Below are 19,165 nucleotides of genomic sequence, written 5' to 3' on the forward strand. Positions count from 1 at the left end.
ACTTAAATAGTGACAACACTGCTGTGGAACACTATGCAATAGAATCTACTATTGTCACTGATAGCACAAGTTGTTGACATACCTACCTCACCTCTGAGCAAATGGACTCGCCCTTCCCACGTCACTGGCGTGCGCACAATGGAGGGAAACACAGGAACTTGTGAGTGAGCGGTCTAACGTAACCATGTCAGTATGTTTTCGAAACAGGAACAACGGATTTGGATCAAGATTGACTCTGTATCAGTGCTCAGTATGACTGTTCGTTTTTGGAGCATCACCTGCGACCAGCTTTGCGAATGAAGCGGTGACACTTTCTGCGCAACCCACCCATCATTTTGCACGACAATGCGCGGGCGCATACAGCGCAAGCTGTGGCTGCTCTGTTCGGTCGATGGGACTGGGAAGTGCTGTACCATCCACCATACTCCCCAGACTTAAGTCCATGTGACTCTGATTAATTCCGAAGATGAAGGAACCACTTCGTGGAATTCGCCTCAGAACTGTTCCAGAGATTCGACAGGCAGTAGCCGCTCCATTCGCACCATAAACAGAACAGGCTCTGCTAACGGTATACTACGCCTTCCACATCGTTGGCAACGGGTTCTACACAACGCTGGTGCCTACTTTGAAGGACAGTAACAGCAGCAAATATGTAACTCTTTTCTATCGGTTGTGAATAAATAGTTGCCACTATTTAAGTTCCATCCCTCTTATTCAACTGTGAAGAAAGAGGCTTTAGAATAAATCTAAGAATTGGTCTGAGAATGCAGCTCATAAGAAAAGCGACACACAGACTGTTTACCATCGGCAGAAGCGGGAAAAACGTTTACTTGTGCTACGCCAGTGACTACTGAAATAGCGTATAGGTCTCTTATGCTTGTTATTCCACGAAGAAATGAAACAAGAATTTGAATTGCAGCTACAATCAGGGCGAATGGTCTGATGAACAAACTACCGGCTGCATTACATCAAACTTATTTCTAGTGTGGACAAGAGAAGTTGAATTTTCAAAGTCTACGAAAGAGTCACCTGTTCTTATACCAGATGGATATTCAGCTCATACGGAAAACATGGATGTCATAAGTTTGTGGAAGTAAGAATGCAGTATTGTTGCTGCCTATGCCACCAAACTCTTACCATACGTTGAATCCACTATATTCGTGGTTCACGGAACACAGGTCAGCATGAGATTTTTCGCAGCTTAGGGTGCCTGATGTGAAACATCCGGGCAGATTAAAAGTGTGTGCCGGACCGAGACTCGAAATCTAGAGTTTAATATGCCAGAAAGTGTCAACGCACGTGTTACATTATGGGTGCGAACTTGGCTGCTTTGGACCCCGAGAGATGTTGCTACTCTGTAGCAAGGATTGTTAGAGCACCATGCGTCTAGAGATCCAAGGTGAACTCCGCAAGCACCGGCTTTAAGGGAACTGCAATATGGTCTTCCAACAGGAACTGTTTCCTTGAAAGCAAATTTTCTCCCCACAGAGACAGCTGACAGCAACACGTCGTCTGATATGTATGTTAGAATTGAAGTACTGAAAGTGGCGTATAATCTCTATCTTTATTAGTAGCTGAAAAGTGAACTGAACAGATAGAATGTAGCCCGACAAACAGAATCAACTTATTAATAACACTCTTTGAACTGAAAGTTGGCAAAGCTCAGGTGATCTTGGACAGCAGTGATCAAAGGATTCGTATTTTAGTACCACATCGAAGAGCAAAAGAAAATACAAAGAGAATATTTGAGAAGAAAGAAGAGAGAACAATTTTGAAAGACTCCGTATAGAATGAAAAGTGAGAAGGAGCTGAGAGGGAGACAGAGGAAACACGAAAATTGAAAGAAGAAATGATTAGATGCAGATTAATCAAGACCAGTTGAAAAAAAATAGTGCCAGAAGGTTCTGAACTACTTCGTGAATACTGTAAAAATCTTTTTAAAAATTCTTCTTCGTCAGTACTGTATACTGCTAGGAAAACTATTTTTTCATCCCCTACTGCGTCCTATTCCTGAGGCAGAATGGGAAAAGTGGAAGGCTGCATTGTAAAACGAGAAGGAAAAGTAATTTTATCTTTACTATATATTGTCAATTGAGCTCCATACAATTCATAGGTGCATTATTTAAGCTATTTACAATCCTACAGTAAATTGTATTTCAATATTCCGTACCACCCCGACTTCCTTTACTGACTTACCTGAACTGCATTACAGGAACAGCAGTATATTTATTTTTTTAAGTTCACTCCTTTCATTTCTTTGCAGTACAAAAGTACAAATGCCACAGGAAACGTAAATCACTAGATGGGAAATTATGGCCATGACAAACAGTATCTGAAAATAGCACATGAATCAAAAATCTTGGAAGAGTTGGTGTCAGACCACCATTCATAGATCCGGATACAGGTTATATGCTGGATCTCTTAATCATATTACCGAATGGAAGGGTGATGGCCTTAGAGTTTTCTGTCGATTCTGTGCCTCGTCACAGCAGATTTTGGATGTGCACCATTTTGGGACTTAGAAATATTTATGACTATCAGTGCTTGTGGCCATTGACTCACAGAAGGGCTGTTAGTGACTTAACATATCACCCGAGGTGGAGTTTGTCACTGTATGAAGACTTATGTGGAATTGTTGAACTACAGAACATTGACGCAGTTCAAGTGATTTGTTGCACGGCTCAATTCCTTCAGTTTACGTTCATTAATTCCTGCGTACGCTCCGCTTGCTCTGCAGATACAACCATTTTGGTTTCTTGTTTCTGTACTGCATTGGCCAACATTCAGGATGAACTTATGTTTGATGCCAATGAACTGACGGTTATCATTAAGCCTTTGGTTATAGCCCACATTATTCTCCTACAGGACCATATTCTTAATGCTTTTCTTTCAATATTCACAATCCATTTATTAATATGTTCGCTTAATTCTCTGATTCGTCTATGTTAAATTTATGTACCTCATGACAGAGCCATCCTTCTATAAGGGCTTAAAGCCACAGTGCATGAAGAACCCGCGTTATTCACCTTCTACAGATGAGCCATTTTAAGGTCTCTGATGGTTAGGTAGCAGTGAAATGATCTCAACTGGTGATTAATATCCCTTTACTATACCGCCTCCAGCAGCGTTACACACACTTCTAATGTTTAGGACTCTACCTTAGCATCACATTTCGAAAGCTTCTATTCTCGTCTGTACTGTTTATCGACAACCTTTCACTTTATACAAAGCTACATTCTGGACAAAGGCTTTTAAATAAAACTTCCGAACACTTCAATGTATATTTGATGTTACGAAATCTCTCTTTTTCTCGTTATTGCCAGTCTGCATTTTATATCCTCTCTACTTCTCCACTTTGGTCATTATCAGCTATTTTGCTGTCAAAATAAGAAAACTAAACTACTGCTTTTAGTGTTTCATTTCCTAATCTAATTTCCTGTACATTGTTTGACTTAATTCGACTACATTCCATTACTCTCTATTGTTTTCTTTTGTTCGTATTAAACCTCTTTACAAAGACGCTATCAGTTCTGTTCAACTGCTTTTCCAAGTTCTATGCCACCTCTGACAGAATAATAGTGTCATCAGCATACATCTAATTATTTGTTTCTTTCCATGAAGCTCTTTTCCATCCGTAATAGTGTCTTCAAGTTCATACTCCTTGTATAGCCCCTTTATTTATCCGTTCCCCTTTCAGCCTCCCCTTTTTTGCTTAGTGGTGGCTTGTCATCTTAGCACCAATGTTAAGAATGAAATAGTGTGAATTGACACCCTCTAGTGAGTGCTTTTAACTGATGTTCTGGCTACGAACTACGCCAAAAACAAATAAACCAGGTTTCAACAAGTGGGCTGTTGTTACTAACAGCTAACAACGCGATGAAAGAGACGTGCTCAACGGCAGACTTCTCATAGAACAAATTTGAATAATAGGAATTTCCTGTTGCAAATGCAACAATTTTTTTAAAATGAGAATCAGTACCTAATATGTCGAAAATCACGCACATTGAAAACATCGATATCTCGCATGTGACATATCTTCAGCGTCGATATAACTCATACGACATTGTTCTAATGGCGATGTATTAGTAACTCACTTCAGAAAATTTCGCCATCTCTTGTCTACCTGATTTGAAGCTTTGGCCCTTCAAATAACATAAAATCATGAGCCATTAAATGCTGTGCAAAAGTTGCGTAATTTGTGTGGATCTCAGAAGATAAGCCAGTTCTGTTCTTATGCGGAGCGCGCTGAACAGTGTGTGTGTCACCGAGGAGAATCGAAACGACCTTGCAGCGACACCAAGGCCTGCCCCCACCCACCACTTCCCCACCAAGTGCCCTCAGTGCGCATGCCTGTAAGCAGCCGCTCGACGCTCGTTAAGTCGCCAGTTCTGACGCCCTCGACAGACGCTATGGTGAGTCCTCTCTTAGTGAAAGTATAGTACGTTCACATTGGTAACTGGTACTGTCTTGTGAGATTCGACGCGCGTGACAAGGGTACTGACGAAATTTGTTCAGACAGGTAACAACAGTCTTTGCAGTCTTAAACAACGTCTCCGTGTTTGCACCAATGTAAAGTCTCCGAAACTCCAGTTTTTGACGACTGGACTCAATGGGAAGAGTAAGCGTTCCAAGCGGCAGTTCAGTCAGGGAGGGCAATACGCCGTTTCGGAACGTCGCTGCATGGCAGCCACTGTGCCATTGGCGGAATGGAAATCGCTGCAATCAACACAAAAGAGGCATACATGTGGTGTCTGTTCTTTCGGAAATGTCCGAAAGAACAGATACCATAGATATATAAGTAAGTCGAGGACGGCCGATGATCTCTTCAGTCCGTGCACATACCAGACTCGAACTGTTACGGGAATCGGCGAAATGCCGCGAGTAATGAGAATAATGGGCAGGGGGAACAAAATTAGTAGTGTGTGTGTGTGTGTGTGTGTGTGTGTGTGTGTGTGAGTTGAGAATATGGGTCTGACGGGAGGGGTGTTAGGCCAGTCCGTTCAGTTGCACCGAGTCCGGATGGCTTAGTGATCAGCCCCATCACCTTAGTAAGCAGGAGACACCGATTCGAAACCTGAACTGTCACAAATGATTAATTTTCCTCATTGATTTAAATAAATGCCTGCTTGCAGCCAATGTCTGTAATTCCTTCCTGTCTCACATACACTCCTGGAAATGGAAAAAAGAACACATTGACACCGGTGTGTCAGACCCACCATACTTGCTCCGGACACTGCGAGAGGGCTGTACAAGCAATGATCACACGCACGGCACAGCGGACACACCAGGAACCGCGGTGTTGGCCGTCGAATGGCGCTAGCTGCGCAGCATTTGTGCACCGCCGCCGTCAGTGTCAGCCAGTTTGCCGTGGCACACGGAGCTCCATCGCAGTCTTTAACACTGGTAGCATGCCGCCACAGCGTGGACGTGAACCGCATGTGCAGTTGACGGACTTTGAACATGGCGTATAGTGGGCATGCGGGAGGCCGGGTGGAAGTACCGCCGAATTGCTCAACACGTGGGGCGTGAGGTCTCCACAGTACATCGATGTTGTCGCCAGTGGTCGGCGGAAGGTGCACGTGCCCGTCGACCTGGGACCGGACCGCAGCGACGCACGGATGCACGCCAAGACCGTAGGATCCTACGCAGTGCCGTAGGGGACCGCACCGCCACTTCCCAGCAAATTAGGGACACTGTTGCTCCTGGGGTATCGGCGAGGACCATTGGCAACCGTCTCCATGAAGCTGGGCTACGGTCCCGCACACCGTTAGGCCGTCTTCCGCTCACGCCCCAACATCGTGCAGCCCGCCTCCAGTGGTGTCGCGGCAGGCGTGAATGGAGGGACGAATGGAGACGTGTCGTCTTCAATGATGAGAGTCGCTTCTGCCTTGGTGCCAATGATGGTCGTATGCGTGTTTGGCGCCGTGCAGGTGAGCGCCACAATCAGGACTGCATACGACCGAGGCACACAGGGCCAACACCCGGCATCATGGTGTGGGGAGCGATCTCCTACACTGGCCGTACACCACTGGTGATCGTCGAGGGGCACCTGAATAGTGCACGGTACATCCAGACCGTCATCGAACCCATCGTTCTACCATTCCTAGACCGGCAAGGGAACTTGCTGTTCCAACAGGACAATGCACGTCCGCATGTATCCCGTGCCACCCAACGTGCTCTAGAAGGTGTAAGTCAACTACCCTGGCCAGCAAGATCTCCGGATCTGTCCCCCATTGAGCATGTTTGGGACTGGATGAAGCGTCGTCTCACGCGGTCTGCACGTCCAGCACGAACGCTGGTCCAACTGAGGCGCCAGGTGGAAATGGCATGGCAAGCCGTTCCACAGGACTACATCCAGAATCTCTACGATCGTCTCCATGGGAGAATAGCAGCCTGCATTGCTGCGAAAGGTGGATATACACTGTACTAGTGCCGACATTGTGCATGCTCTGTTGCCTGTGTCTATGTGCCTGTGGTTCTGTCAGTGTGATCATGTGATGTATCTGACCCCAGGAATGTGTCAATAAAGTTTCCCCTTCCTGGGACAATGAATTCACGGTGTTCTCATTTCAATTTCCAGGAGTGTAGTTTTACTGTTCACACGACCTGGGAGGAAGTTATGAGAGCTGTTTGTACTTGAAACTGCCCACTGTACGGGCTTGAGTTCTCTCGCTGTGCTTTGCCAACGCCTCGAAGGGAAAGAGTGGCGTTGGCTACGCGCCGCTCTCTTGTCACTGCGACGCGTGCGCTGATTCGCCGACTGAAAGCCAACAGAAGATATCTAAATAATCATACATAAATAATACGTCTAGTTTATCTATAACTTCCTTTTGAAGCTGATGTGGAGTATGTGCACGGATCACAAAATTTCCAACACGTCTACATTGACTTAAATCTTTCTAAATACTGCGAAATTATGAAATATTGATACAATGTTCCAAATATAATCTTTTTTTGTGTTCCATGAAAATAAATTAAGTAGACAGCTGACAGTCGTGTTAGCCGCAGACAGGCGTTGACGTTTTTACAGAAAATGGGACCATAGCTATTAAATTTAGAAAGCGAGGAGAGGAAAAAAGGTAGTGTACTACAGGATGATTCACGAAGATATGCAAATATTTTAATATGTTATTCTACAAATAAAACTAAAGAAAAAAGTTAATATAAAAATAAGTCCGCAAATGTTTAGCTACGAAGGTACGGCTAATAAAAGATTTTACCTGAAATTTAGTAACTTCGCTAATACGAAGCCATCGTAAAACTGTACGAGGTTGAAGTAAAGCACGCTTTCCATTTATTTTGTTGTTATTGATCTGGTGAATTTAATAAAACACATCCGAGACGTGTATCTGCAGTAGTTTTGCAGAACATCCAGAGAGGTATAGAAGTAATTACGTAAAATTGTTAATTTATTAGCTACTTGGACCAATTTGTTTCTTAAATTCCAGACAATTGCACAAACTTTTCAACAGAATTTGTAGAGAATTTAATTTTGAAAGGCATCCCTATTTCATAAATAATCTACAAACTACATCAGTTACTATGTGATTTTACCTAATTATACTGTTGTTAGTATGTTCTTTTACTGAACAATACAGAAAACTAATTCATTTCAAGAACAGGAAACGACTGAAACCACTCACTAACGTTTGCCAACAGTGACATGAACGTTTCTACATTCCTAATGGAAAGTAAACAAATTTACTTGTATAATAGTCTTTGCTTTTCGGGATGTTCTGGAAAACTACTGCAGATACACGTCTGGGACATGTTTTATTGGATTCACCAGACCAATAATAACAAAATAAATGGAAATCGTGCTTTACTTTAAACTCGTACAGATTTGTGATGGCTTTATATTAGCGAAGTTGTCAAATTTCAAGCAAAACCTTTTATCAGCCGTAACTAAACATTTGCGGATCTATGTTTATATGAACATTATTCTTTAGTTTAACTTGTAGAGTAACATGTTAAAATATTTGAGTATCTTCTTGAATCACCCTGTTATATCTGGGACAGTGTGAGCAGATCCCTGACAGCTCGCAGCGCCGCCGCCGGCTTTCAACTGCAAAATGCTAACGGCTGCAGGCGGAAAGAGCGCCATGTCATTTTACAACCCCTCCCCTTCCCCTCCTTCATACATTAGTTTCCGTTACTTGGGCACTTGTTTAGACCTTTACAAATAAATCTAAATCTGGCGAAAATGGTTTGGTTTCGCTGATATTTTCGATACACCCTCAGTTTAAATTTTGCATTGTGTCGCTTGAGCTCTAAGCTGGCCGTGGTTCAGCTAGCACACAACAAAAATCTTTAGCCAATGTGGTTCTTTTAATACTAATTTGTCAAAAGTTACATTTTTAATTTTAGTTTTCGATTTTTCTTTCGGAAATAACTATTACTTTAATATGGTAACAGATAGATATTCAGCGATCACAGGCCCTGCAGACCACACGCTGCTTCCACAAACTGCCTCCATTCCTTCCTGTTTAGTGCCCGGATCCTTCAGGTGTCTTCAATTCCCAGGGTTTTTTCCAGTTCGTCCATCCAGCGCTGCCTTGGTCGTCCAGTGGGGCGTTTGGCGTTTGGTTTCCCCGCTAGTGCCATCTTCGCCTGTCTTCCAACTGGCATATGGGCTACATGGCCCACCCATTGTATTCTTTTGCTCTTTACCTTCTGTAGGATTGTTGGTTGTCGCATCAGAACGTAGATTTCCTTGTTTTTCCTTCTCCTCCATTCTCCATTATCTAAAACTGGTTCGCATATCTTCCTCATTACTCTTCTTTCAAATCATCATCATCATCATCATCATCATTTAAGACTGATTATGCCTTTCAGCGTTCAGTCTGGAGCATAGCCCCCCTTATACAGTTCCTCCATGATCCCCTATTCAGTGCTAACATTGGTGCCTCTTCTGATGTTAAACCTATTACTTCAAAATCATTCTTAACCGAATCCAGGTACCTTCTCCTCGGTCTGCCCCGACTCCTCCTACCCTCTACTGCTGACCCCATGAGTCTCTTGGGTAACCTTGCTTCTCCCATGCGTGTAACATGACCCCACCATCTAAGCCTGTTCGCCCTGACTGCTACATCTATAGAGTTCATTCCCAGTTTTTCTTTGATTTCCTCATTGTGTACACCCTCCTGCCATTGTTCCCATCTACTAGTACCTGCAATCATCCTAGCTACTTTCATATCCGTAACCTCAACCTTGTTGATAAGGTAACCTGAATCCACCCAGCTTTCGCTCCCATACAACAAAGTTGGCCGAAAGATTGAACGGTGCACAGATAACTTAGTCTTGGTACTGACTTCCTTCTTGCAGAAGAGAGTAGACCGTAGCTGAGCGCTCACTGCATTAGCTTTGCTACACCTCGCTTCCAGTTCTTTCACTACGCTGCCATCCTGTGAGAATATGCATCCTAAGTACTTGAAACCATCCACCTGTTCTAACTTTGTTCCTCCTATTTGGCACTCAATCCGTTTATATTTCTTTCCCACTGACATTACTTTCGTTTTGGAGATGCTAATCTTCATACCATAGTCCTTACATTTCTCATCTAGCTCTGAAAAATTGCTTTGCAAACTTTCAATCGAATCTGCCATCACAACTAAGTCATCCGCATATGCAAGACTGCTTATTTTGTGTTCACATATCTTAATCTCACCCAGCCAGTCTATTGTTTTCAACATATGATCCATAAATAATATGAACAACAGTGGAGACAGGTTGCAGCCTTGTCTTACCCCTGAAACTACTCTGAACCATGAACTCAATTTACCGTCAACTCTAACTGATGCCTGACTATCCATGTAAAGACCTTTAATTGCTTGCAAAAGTTTGCCTCCTATTCCATAATCTTGTAGAACAGACAATAACTTCCTCCTAGGAACCCGGTCATATGCCTTTTCTAGATCTATGAAGCATAGATACAATTCCCTGTTCCACTCATAACACTTCTCCATTATTTGCCGTAAGCTAAAGATCTGGTCCTGACAATCTCTAAGAGGCCTAAACCCACACTGATTTTCATCCAATTGGTCCTCAACTAATACTCGCACTTTCCTTTCAACAATACCTGCGAAGATTTTACCCACAACGCTGATTTCCATGTTTAAAGATTGGTGTGATTACTGCTTTTGTCCAGTCTGATGGAACCTGTCCCGACTCCCAGGCCATTTCAATTATCCTGTGTAGCCATTTAAGACCTGACATTCCACTGTATTTGATGAGTTCCGACTTAATTTCATCCACCGCAGTCGCTTTATTGCACTGCAATCTATTGACCATTTTTTCCACTTCCTCAAATGTGATCCTATTTCCATCATCATTCCTATTCCATTCTACCTCGAAATCTGACACATTACTGATCGCATTTTCACCTACATTGAGCAACTCTTCAAAATATTCCCTCCATCTGCCCAAGGCATCCACAGGATTCACCAGCAGTTTTCCTGACCTGTCCAAAATACTTGTCATTTCCTTCTTACCTCCCTTTCGAAGACTGCTAATTACACTCCAGAATGGTTTTCCAGCAGCTTGACCCATAGTCTCCAACCTGTTTCCAAAGTCTTCCCACGATTTCTTCTTGGATGCTGCAATTATCTGTTTGGCTTTGTTTCTTTCTTCAACATAACTTTCTCTGTCTACCTGGGTTCTGGTATGTAGCCATTTTTGATACGCCTTCTTTTTCCTTTTACAGGCTGCCTTGACTGTATCATTCCACCAAGCTGTTTGCTTCATCCTACTTTTACACACTATTGTTCCAAGACATTCTTTAGCCACTTCTAGTACTGTGTCCCTGTACCTTGTCCATTCCTTTTCCAATGACTGTAATTGACTGCATTCAACTAACTGGTACCTTTCTGAGATCGCTGTTATGTACTTGTGCCTGATTTCCTTATCCTGAAGTTTCTCCACTCTTATCCTCCTACATATGGACCTGACCTCCTGCACTTTCGGCCTCACAATCCCAATTTCACTGCAGATTAAATAATGATCAGTGTCATCAAAGAATCCCCTGAATACACGTGTGTCCCTCACAGCCTTCCTGAATTCCTGATCTGTTATTATATAGTCAATGACAGATCTGGTTCCCCTGCCTTCCCAAGTATACCGGTGAATGTTCTTATGTTTAAAAAAGGAGTTTGTGATTACTAAGCCCATACCGGCACAGAAATCCAAGAGTTGTTTCCCGTTCCTGTTGGCCTCTATATCCTCTCCAAATTTACCCATAACCTTTTCATACCCTTCTGTTCGATTTCCAATCCTGGCGTTAAAATCACCCATGAGCAGAACACTGTCCTTGTCCTTTACTGTAACAACTACATCACTGAATGCCTCATAAAAACTATCCATCTTATCTTGATCTGTCCCTACACAATCCTAATTTTCTTGCTAGACACTGTCAAATCTATCCACATCAGTCGTTCGTTTACATACCTTATTGCAACTACGCTGGGTTCCATTTCTTTCCTGATGTAAAGCCCTACACCCCATTGTGCTATTCCTGCTTTGACGCCTGACAGGTAGACCTTGTATTCTCCCACTTCCTCTTCTTTCTCACCCCTTACCCGAATGTCACTAACAGCTAAAACGTCCAACCCCATCTTACTTGCAGCCTCTGCTAGCTCTACCTTTTTCCGAGAGTAGCCCCCATTGATATTAATAGCTCCCCATCTCATTACCATTTGTTTGCCAAGTCGTATCTTAGGAGTCCCTGGTTTGTCAGTTAGAGGTGGGACTCCGTCACCTCCAAAGGTCCGAGGCATTTTGCTCTGATTATTGCCAGCATCATATTTAGAGTACCAGGGAAGCAGGTTGCTAGCTTTACTTGCCCCGAGTCCCATTGGGTTTTACCCCTAACGGCTGAGGGACTAACCGGTGGATTTGATAGTCTTTGCCGTATGAGCACAAAGGTGACCACGACTCAGAATATATCCGAGATGCCCAGCCTTATTCCAAAGTAACTGGTATCCCGACTGTCGGGACCACTTACTTGGCCACTCATACATCTACATCTACATCTACATTTATACTCCGCAAGCGACCCAAAGGTGTGTGGCGGATGGCACTTAACGTGCCACTGTCATTATCTCCCTTTCCTGTTCCAGTCGCGTATGGTTCGCGGGAAGAACGACTGTCTGAAAGCCTCTGTGCGCGCTCTAATCTCTCTAATTTTACATTCGTGATCTCCTCGGGAGGTATAAGTAGGGGGAAGCAATATATTCGATACCTCATCCAGAAACGCACCCTCTCGAAATCTGGCGAGCAAGCTACACTGCGATGCAGAGCGCCTCTCTTGCAGAGTCTGCCACTTGAGTTTGTTAAACATCTCCGTAACGCTATCACGGTTACCAAATAACCCTGTGACGAAACGCGCAGCTCTTCTTTGGATCTTCTCTATCTCCTCCGTCAACCCGATCTGGTACGGATCCCACACTGATGAGCAATACTCAAGTATAGGTCGAACGAGTGTTTTGTAAGCCACCTCCTTTGTTGATGGACTACATTTTCTAAGGACTCTCCCAATGAATCTCAACCTGGTACCCGCCTTACCAACAATTAATTTTATATGATCATTCCACTTCAAATCGTTCCGCACGCATACTCCCAGATATTTTACAGAAGTAACTGCTATCAGTGTTTGTTCCGCTATCATATAATCATACAATAAAGGATCCTTCTTTCTATGTATTCGCAATACATTACATTTGTCTATGTTAAGGGTCGGTTGCCACTCCCTGCACCAAGTGCCTATCCGCTGCAGATCTTCCTGCATTTCGCTACAACTTTCTAATGCTGCAACTTCTCTGTATACTACAGCATCATCCGCGAAAAGCCGCATGGAACTTCCAACACTATCTACTAGGTCATTTATATATATTGTGAATAGTAATGGTCCCATAACACTCCCCTGTGGCACGCCAGAGGTTACTTTAATGTCTGTAGACGTCTCTCCGTTGATAACAACATGCTGTGTTCTGTTTGCTAAAAACTCTTCAATCCAGCCACACAGCTGGTCTGATATTCCGTAGGCTCTTACTTTGTTTATCAGGCGACAGTGCGGAACTGTATCGAACGCCTTCCGAAAGTCAAGAAAAATAGCATCTGCCTGGGAGCCTGTATCTAATATTTTCTGGGTCTCATGAACAAATAAAGCGAGTTGGGTTTCACACGATCGCTGTTTCCGGAATCCATGTTGATTCCTACATAGTAGATTCTGAGTTTCCAAAAACGACATGATACTCGAGCAAAACACATGTTCTAAAATTCTACAACAGATCGACGTCAGAGATATAGGTCTATAGTTTTGCGCATCTGCTCGACGACCCTTCTTGAAGACTGGGACTACCTGTGCTCTTTTCCAATCATTTGGAACCTTCTGTTCCTATAGAGACTTGCGGTACACGGCTGTTAGAAGGGGGGCAAGTTCTTTCGCGTACTCTGTGTAGCAAGGTCCCGACAGTCACAGAGGGCGGGCCTATTAGTTATAGGGAGCTCCAACGTTAGGCGGGTTATGGAGCCCCTCAGGAAAATAGCGGGTAGGTCGGGGAAGAATGCCAGTGTGCACTCGGTGTGCTTGCCGGGGGGTCTCGTCCGTAATGTGGAGGAGGCCCTTCCGGCAGCTATTGAACGCACTGGGTGTGACCGGCTGCAGATAGTAGCACATGTCGGAACGAATGACGCCTGCCGCTTGGGTTCTGAGGCCATCCTTGGTTCCTTCCGGCGGCTGGCTGATTTGGTGAAGACAACCAGCATCGCACGCGGAGTGCAAGCTGAGCTTAATATCTGCAGCATAGTGCCCAGAGTCGATCGCGGTCCTCTGGTTTGGAGCCGTGTGGAGGGTCTAAACCAGAGGCTCAGACGACTCTGCGACTATAATGGTTGCAAATTCATCGACCTCCGTTATTGGGTGGAGAACTGTAGGGCCCCCCTAGACAGGTCAGGCGTGCACTACACACCGGAAGCAGCTACTAGGGTAGCAGAGTACGTGTGGCGTGCACACGGGGGTTTTTTAGGTTAGAGGGACCCCCCCTTGGGCGAAACGATAAAATACCTGACGGCTTACCAGAGAGGACATTATCATCGTTGATAAAGAACGTCCGTCCTCAGAGACCAAAAACAGGAAAAGTTAACGTAATATTGGTAAACTGCAGGAGTATCCAGGGCAAGGTTCGTGAATTAGTATCTCTTATTGAAGGAAATAGTGCGCATATAGTATTAGGAACGGAAAGTTGGTTAAAACCGGAAGTGAACAGTAACGAAATCCTAGACACAGAATGGAATATATACCGCAAGGATAGGATAAACGCCAATGGTGGAGGAGTATTTATAGCAGTAAAGAATTCAATAATATCCAGTGAAGTTATTAGCGAATGCGAATGTGAAATAATCTGGGTTAAGCTAAGTATCAAAGGTGGGTCAGATGTGATAGTCGGATGCTTCTATAGACCACCTGCATCAGCAACCGTAGTAGTTGAGCGCCTCAGAGAGAACCTGCAGAACGTCGTGAAGAAGTTTCGTGATCATACTATTGTAATAGGGGGAGACTTCAATCTACCAGGTATAGAATGGGATAGTCACACAATCAGAACTGGAGCCAGGGACAGAGACTCTTGTGACATTATCCTGACTGCCTTGTCCGAGAATTACTTCGAGCAGATAGTTAGAGAACCAACTCGTGAAGCTAACGTTTTAGACCTCATAGCAACAAATAGACCGGAACTTTTCGACTCCGTGAATGTAGAAGAGGGTATCAGTGATCATAAGTCAGTGGTTGCATCAATGACTACAAGTGTAATAAGAAATGCCAAGAAAGGAAGGAAAATATATTTGCTTAACAAGAGTGATAGGGCACAAATCGCAGAATATCTGAGTGACCACCATCAAACGTTCATTTCTGAGGAAGAGGATGTGGAACAAAAATGGAAAAAATTCAGAAACATCGTCCAGTACGCCTTAGATAAGTTCGTACCGACTAAGGTCCAAAGCGAGGGGAAAGATCCACCGTGGTATAACAATCATGTACGAAAGGTACTACGGAAACAAAGAAAGCTTCATCATAGGTTTAAGAGTAGTCGAATCATAGCTGATAAGGAAAAGCTGAACGAAGCGAAAAAGAGCATAAAGAGAGCAATGAGAGAAGCATTCAACGAATTCGAACATAAAACATTGGCAAACAATCTAAACAAGAACCCCAAAAAGTTTTGGTCATATGTAAAATCGGTAAGCGGATCTAAATCCCCTATTCAGTCACTCGTTGACCACGATGGCACCGAAACAGAGGACGACCGAAGAAAGGCAGAAATACTGAATTCAGTGTTCCGAAACTGTTTCACTGCGGAAAATCGTAACACGGTCCCTGACTTCAGCCGTCGCACGGACGCCAAAATGGAAAATATTGAAATAAACGATATCGGAATTGAAAAACAACTGCTATCACTTAGTAGCGGAAAAGCATCCGGACCAGACGAGATACCCTTAAGATTCTACAGTGATTATGCTAAAGAACTTGCCCCCTTTCTATCAGCAATTTATCGTAGATCGCTGGAAGAACGTAAAGTACCTAGCGACTGGAAGAAAGCGCAGGTCGTTCCCATTTTCAAGAAGGGTCATAAATCAGATGCGAATAATTATAGGCCTATTTCGCTTACGTCAATCTGTTGTAGAATAATGGAACATGTTTTGTGTTCTCGTATTATGACGTTCTTAGATAATACAAATCTCCTTCATCATAACCAACATGGATTCCGCAAACAGAGATCATGTGAAACTCAGCTCGCCCTATTTGCCCAAGAAATTCACAGTGCCGTAGACACTGGCGAGCAGATTGATGCCGTATTCCTGGACTTCAGGAAGGCATTTGATACGGTTCCGCACTTACGTTTAATGAAAAAAATACGAGCTTACGGAATATCGGACCAGGTTTGTGATTGGATTCAGGATTTCCTAGAAGAAAGAACACAACATGTCATTCTTAACGGTTCAAAATCTGCAGATGTAGAGGTAATTTCGGGAGTACCGCAAGGAAGCGTGATAGGACCTTTATTGTTTACAATATACATAAATGACTTAGTTGACAACATCGGTAGCTCCGTGAGGCTATTTGCAGATGACACGGTTGTCTACAAGAAAGTAGCAACATCAGAAGACTCGTACGTACTCCAGGAAGACCTGCAGAGGATTAATGCATGGTGCGACAGCTGGCAGCTTTCCCTAAACGTAGATAAATGTAATATAATGCGCATACATAGGGGCAGAAATCCATTCCAGTACGATTATGCCATAGGTGGTAAATCATTGGAAGCGGTAACGACCGTAAAATACTTAGGAGTTACTATCCGGAGCGATCTGAAGTGGAATGATCACATAAAACAAATAGTGGGAAAAGCAGGCGCCAGGTTGAGATTCATAGGAAGAATTCTAAGAAAATGTGACTCATCAACGAAAGAAGTAGCTTACAAAACGCTTGTTCGTCCGATTCTTGAGTATTGCTCATCAGTATGGGACCCTTACCAGGTTGGATTAATAGAAGAGATAGACATGATCCAGCGAAAAGCAGCGCGATTCGTCATGGGGACATTTAGTCAGCGCGAGAGCGTTACGGAGATGCTGAACAAGCTCCAGTGGCGGACACTTCAAGAAAGGCGTTACGCAATACGGAGAGGTTTATTATCGAAATTACGAGAGAGCACATTCCGGGAAGAGATGGGCAACATATTACTACCGCCCACATATATCTCGCGTAATGATCACAACGAAAAGATCCGAGAAATTAGAGCAAATACGGAGACTTACAAGCAGTCGTTCTTCCCACGCACAATTCGTGAATGGAACAGGGAAGGGGGGATCAGATAGTGGTACAATAAGTACCCTCCGCCACACACCGTAAGGTGGCTCGCGGAGTATAGATGTAGATGTAGATGTAGAATCGAATTGGTATCCCGTCAGGTCCAGTGGACTTTCCTCTGTTGAGTGATTCCAGTTGCTTTTCTATTCCTTGGACACTTATTTCAATGTCAGTCGTTTTTTCGTTGGTGCGAGGATTTAGAGAAGGAACTGCAGTGCAGTCTTCCTCTGTGAAACAGCTTTGGAAAAAGGTGTTTAGTATTTCAGCTTTACGCTTGTCATCCTCTGTTTCAATGCCATCATCATCCCGGAGTGTCTGGACATGATGTTTCGAGCCACTTACTGATTTAACGTAAGACCAGAACTTAATAGGATTTTCTGTCAAGTCGGTACCTAGTATTTTACTTTCGAATTCACTGAACGCTTCACGCATAGCCCTCCTTACGCTAACTTTGACATCGTTTAGCTTCTGTTTGTCTGAGAGGTTTTGGCTGCGTTTAAACTTGGAGTGAAGCTCTCTTTGCTTTCGCAGTAGTTTCCTAACTCTGTTGTTGTACCACGGTGGGTTTTTCCCGTCCCTCACAGTTTTACTCGGCACGTACCTGTCTAAAACGCATTTTACGATTGCCTTGAACTTTTTCCATAAACACTCAACATTGTCAGTGTCGGAAACGAAATTTTCGTTTTGATCTGTTACGTAGTCTGAAATATGCCTTCTATTACTCTTGCTAAACAGATAAACCTTCCTCCCTTTTTTTATATTCCTATTAACTTCCATATTCAGGGATGCTGCAACGGCCTTATGATCACTGATTCCCTGTTCTGCGCTTACAGAGTCGAAAAGTTCGGGTCTGTTTGTTATCAGTAGGTCCAAGATGTTATCTCCACGAGTCGGTTCTCTGTTTAATTGCTCGAGGTAATTTTCGGATAGTGCACTCAGTATAATGTCACTCGATGCTCTGTCCCTACCACCCGTCCTAAACATCTGAGTGTCCCAGTCTATATCTGGTAAATTGAAATCTCCACCTAAGACCATAACATGCTGAGAAAATTTATGTGAAATGTATTCCAAATTTTCTCTCAGTTGTTCTGCCACTAATGCTGCTGAGTCGGGGGGTCGGTAAAAGGAGCCAATTATTAACCTAGCTTGGTTGTTGAGTGTAACCTCCACCCATAATAATTCACAGGAACTATCCACTTCTACTTCACTACAGGATAAACTACTACTAACAGCGACGAACACTCCACCACCGGTTGCATGCAATCTATCCTTTCTAAACACCGTCTGTGCCTTTGTAAAAATTTCGGCAGAATTTATCTCTGGCTTCAGCCAGCTTTCTGTACCTATAACGATTTCAGCTTCGGTGCTTTCTATCAGCGCTTGAAGTTCCGGTACTTTACCAACGCACCTTCGACAGTTTACAATTACAATACCGATTGCTGCTTGGTCCCCGCATGTCCTGACTTTGCCCCGCACCCGTTGAGGCTGTTGCCCTTTCTGCACTTGCCCAAGGCCATCTAACCTAAAAAACCGCCCAGCCCACGCCACACAACCCCTGCTACCCGTGTAGCCGCTTGTTGCGTGTAGTGGACTCCTGACCTATCCAGCGGAACCCGAAACCCCACCACCCTATGGCGCAAGTCGAGGAATCTGCAGCCCACATGGTCGCAGAACCGTCTCAGCCTCTGATTCAGACCCTCCACTCGGCTTTGTACCAAAGGTCCGCAGTCAGTCCTGTCGACGATGCTGCAAATGGTGAGCTCTGCTTTCATCCCGCTAGCGAGACTGGCAGTCTTCACCAAATCAGATAGCCGCCGGAAGCCAGAGAGGATTTCCTCCGATCCATAGCGACACACATCATTGGTGCCGACATGAGCAACCACCTGCAGATGGGTGCACCCTGTACCCTTCATGGCATCCGGAAGGACCCTTTCCACATCTGGAATGACTCCCCCCGGTATGCACACGGAGTGCACTTTGGTTTTCTTCCCCTCTCTTGCTGCCATATCCCTAAGGGGCCTCATTACGCGCCTGACGTTGGAGCTCCCAACTACGTTGCCCGTGGTTCATGAACTAGGACATGACTACAGGAACCCACACCATGAACCAAATATTAATAGTTTTTCCCTTTTCTCGCTTAGTCATGCTCCATGTTTCTGAACCGCACATAACCGCTGGGCATATCACTGTGTTGTAGATTTTCAGCTTAGTGTTGACTGAGATCGATTTAGAGCCAAACGTCTCTCAGAGGGAATGCATCTATTTCATTCCCACTGCTATTCTTTCCTTGATGTCCATTTTTATGTTGTTGTC

The 19,165-nt window shown here is 44.1% G+C and overlaps 1 protein-coding gene across 1 annotated transcript in view; it reads left to right on the forward strand.

The window, feature by feature from the left end:
- The first annotated feature begins 4,390 nt into the window (after window positions 1–4,390).
- The window catches only part of LOC126188105 (cytochrome P450 9e2-like), a 94,610-nt gene continuing 79,835 nt past the window's right edge, over window positions 4,391–19,165 (forward strand). Inside the window, exon 1 of the mRNA XM_049929571.1 lies at window positions 4,391–4,412. Coding sequence (XP_049785528.1) covers window positions 4,410–4,412 — 3 coding nt within the window. The 5' untranslated portion in view covers window positions 4,391–4,409. The remainder of the gene's footprint in view (window positions 4,413–19,165) is intronic.

Source organism: Schistocerca cancellata, chromosome 5 (assembly GCF_023864275.1).
Source record: "Schistocerca cancellata isolate TAMUIC-IGC-003103 chromosome 5, iqSchCanc2.1, whole genome shotgun sequence".
Lineage (NCBI taxonomy): Eukaryota > Metazoa > Arthropoda > Insecta > Orthoptera > Acrididae > Schistocerca > Schistocerca cancellata.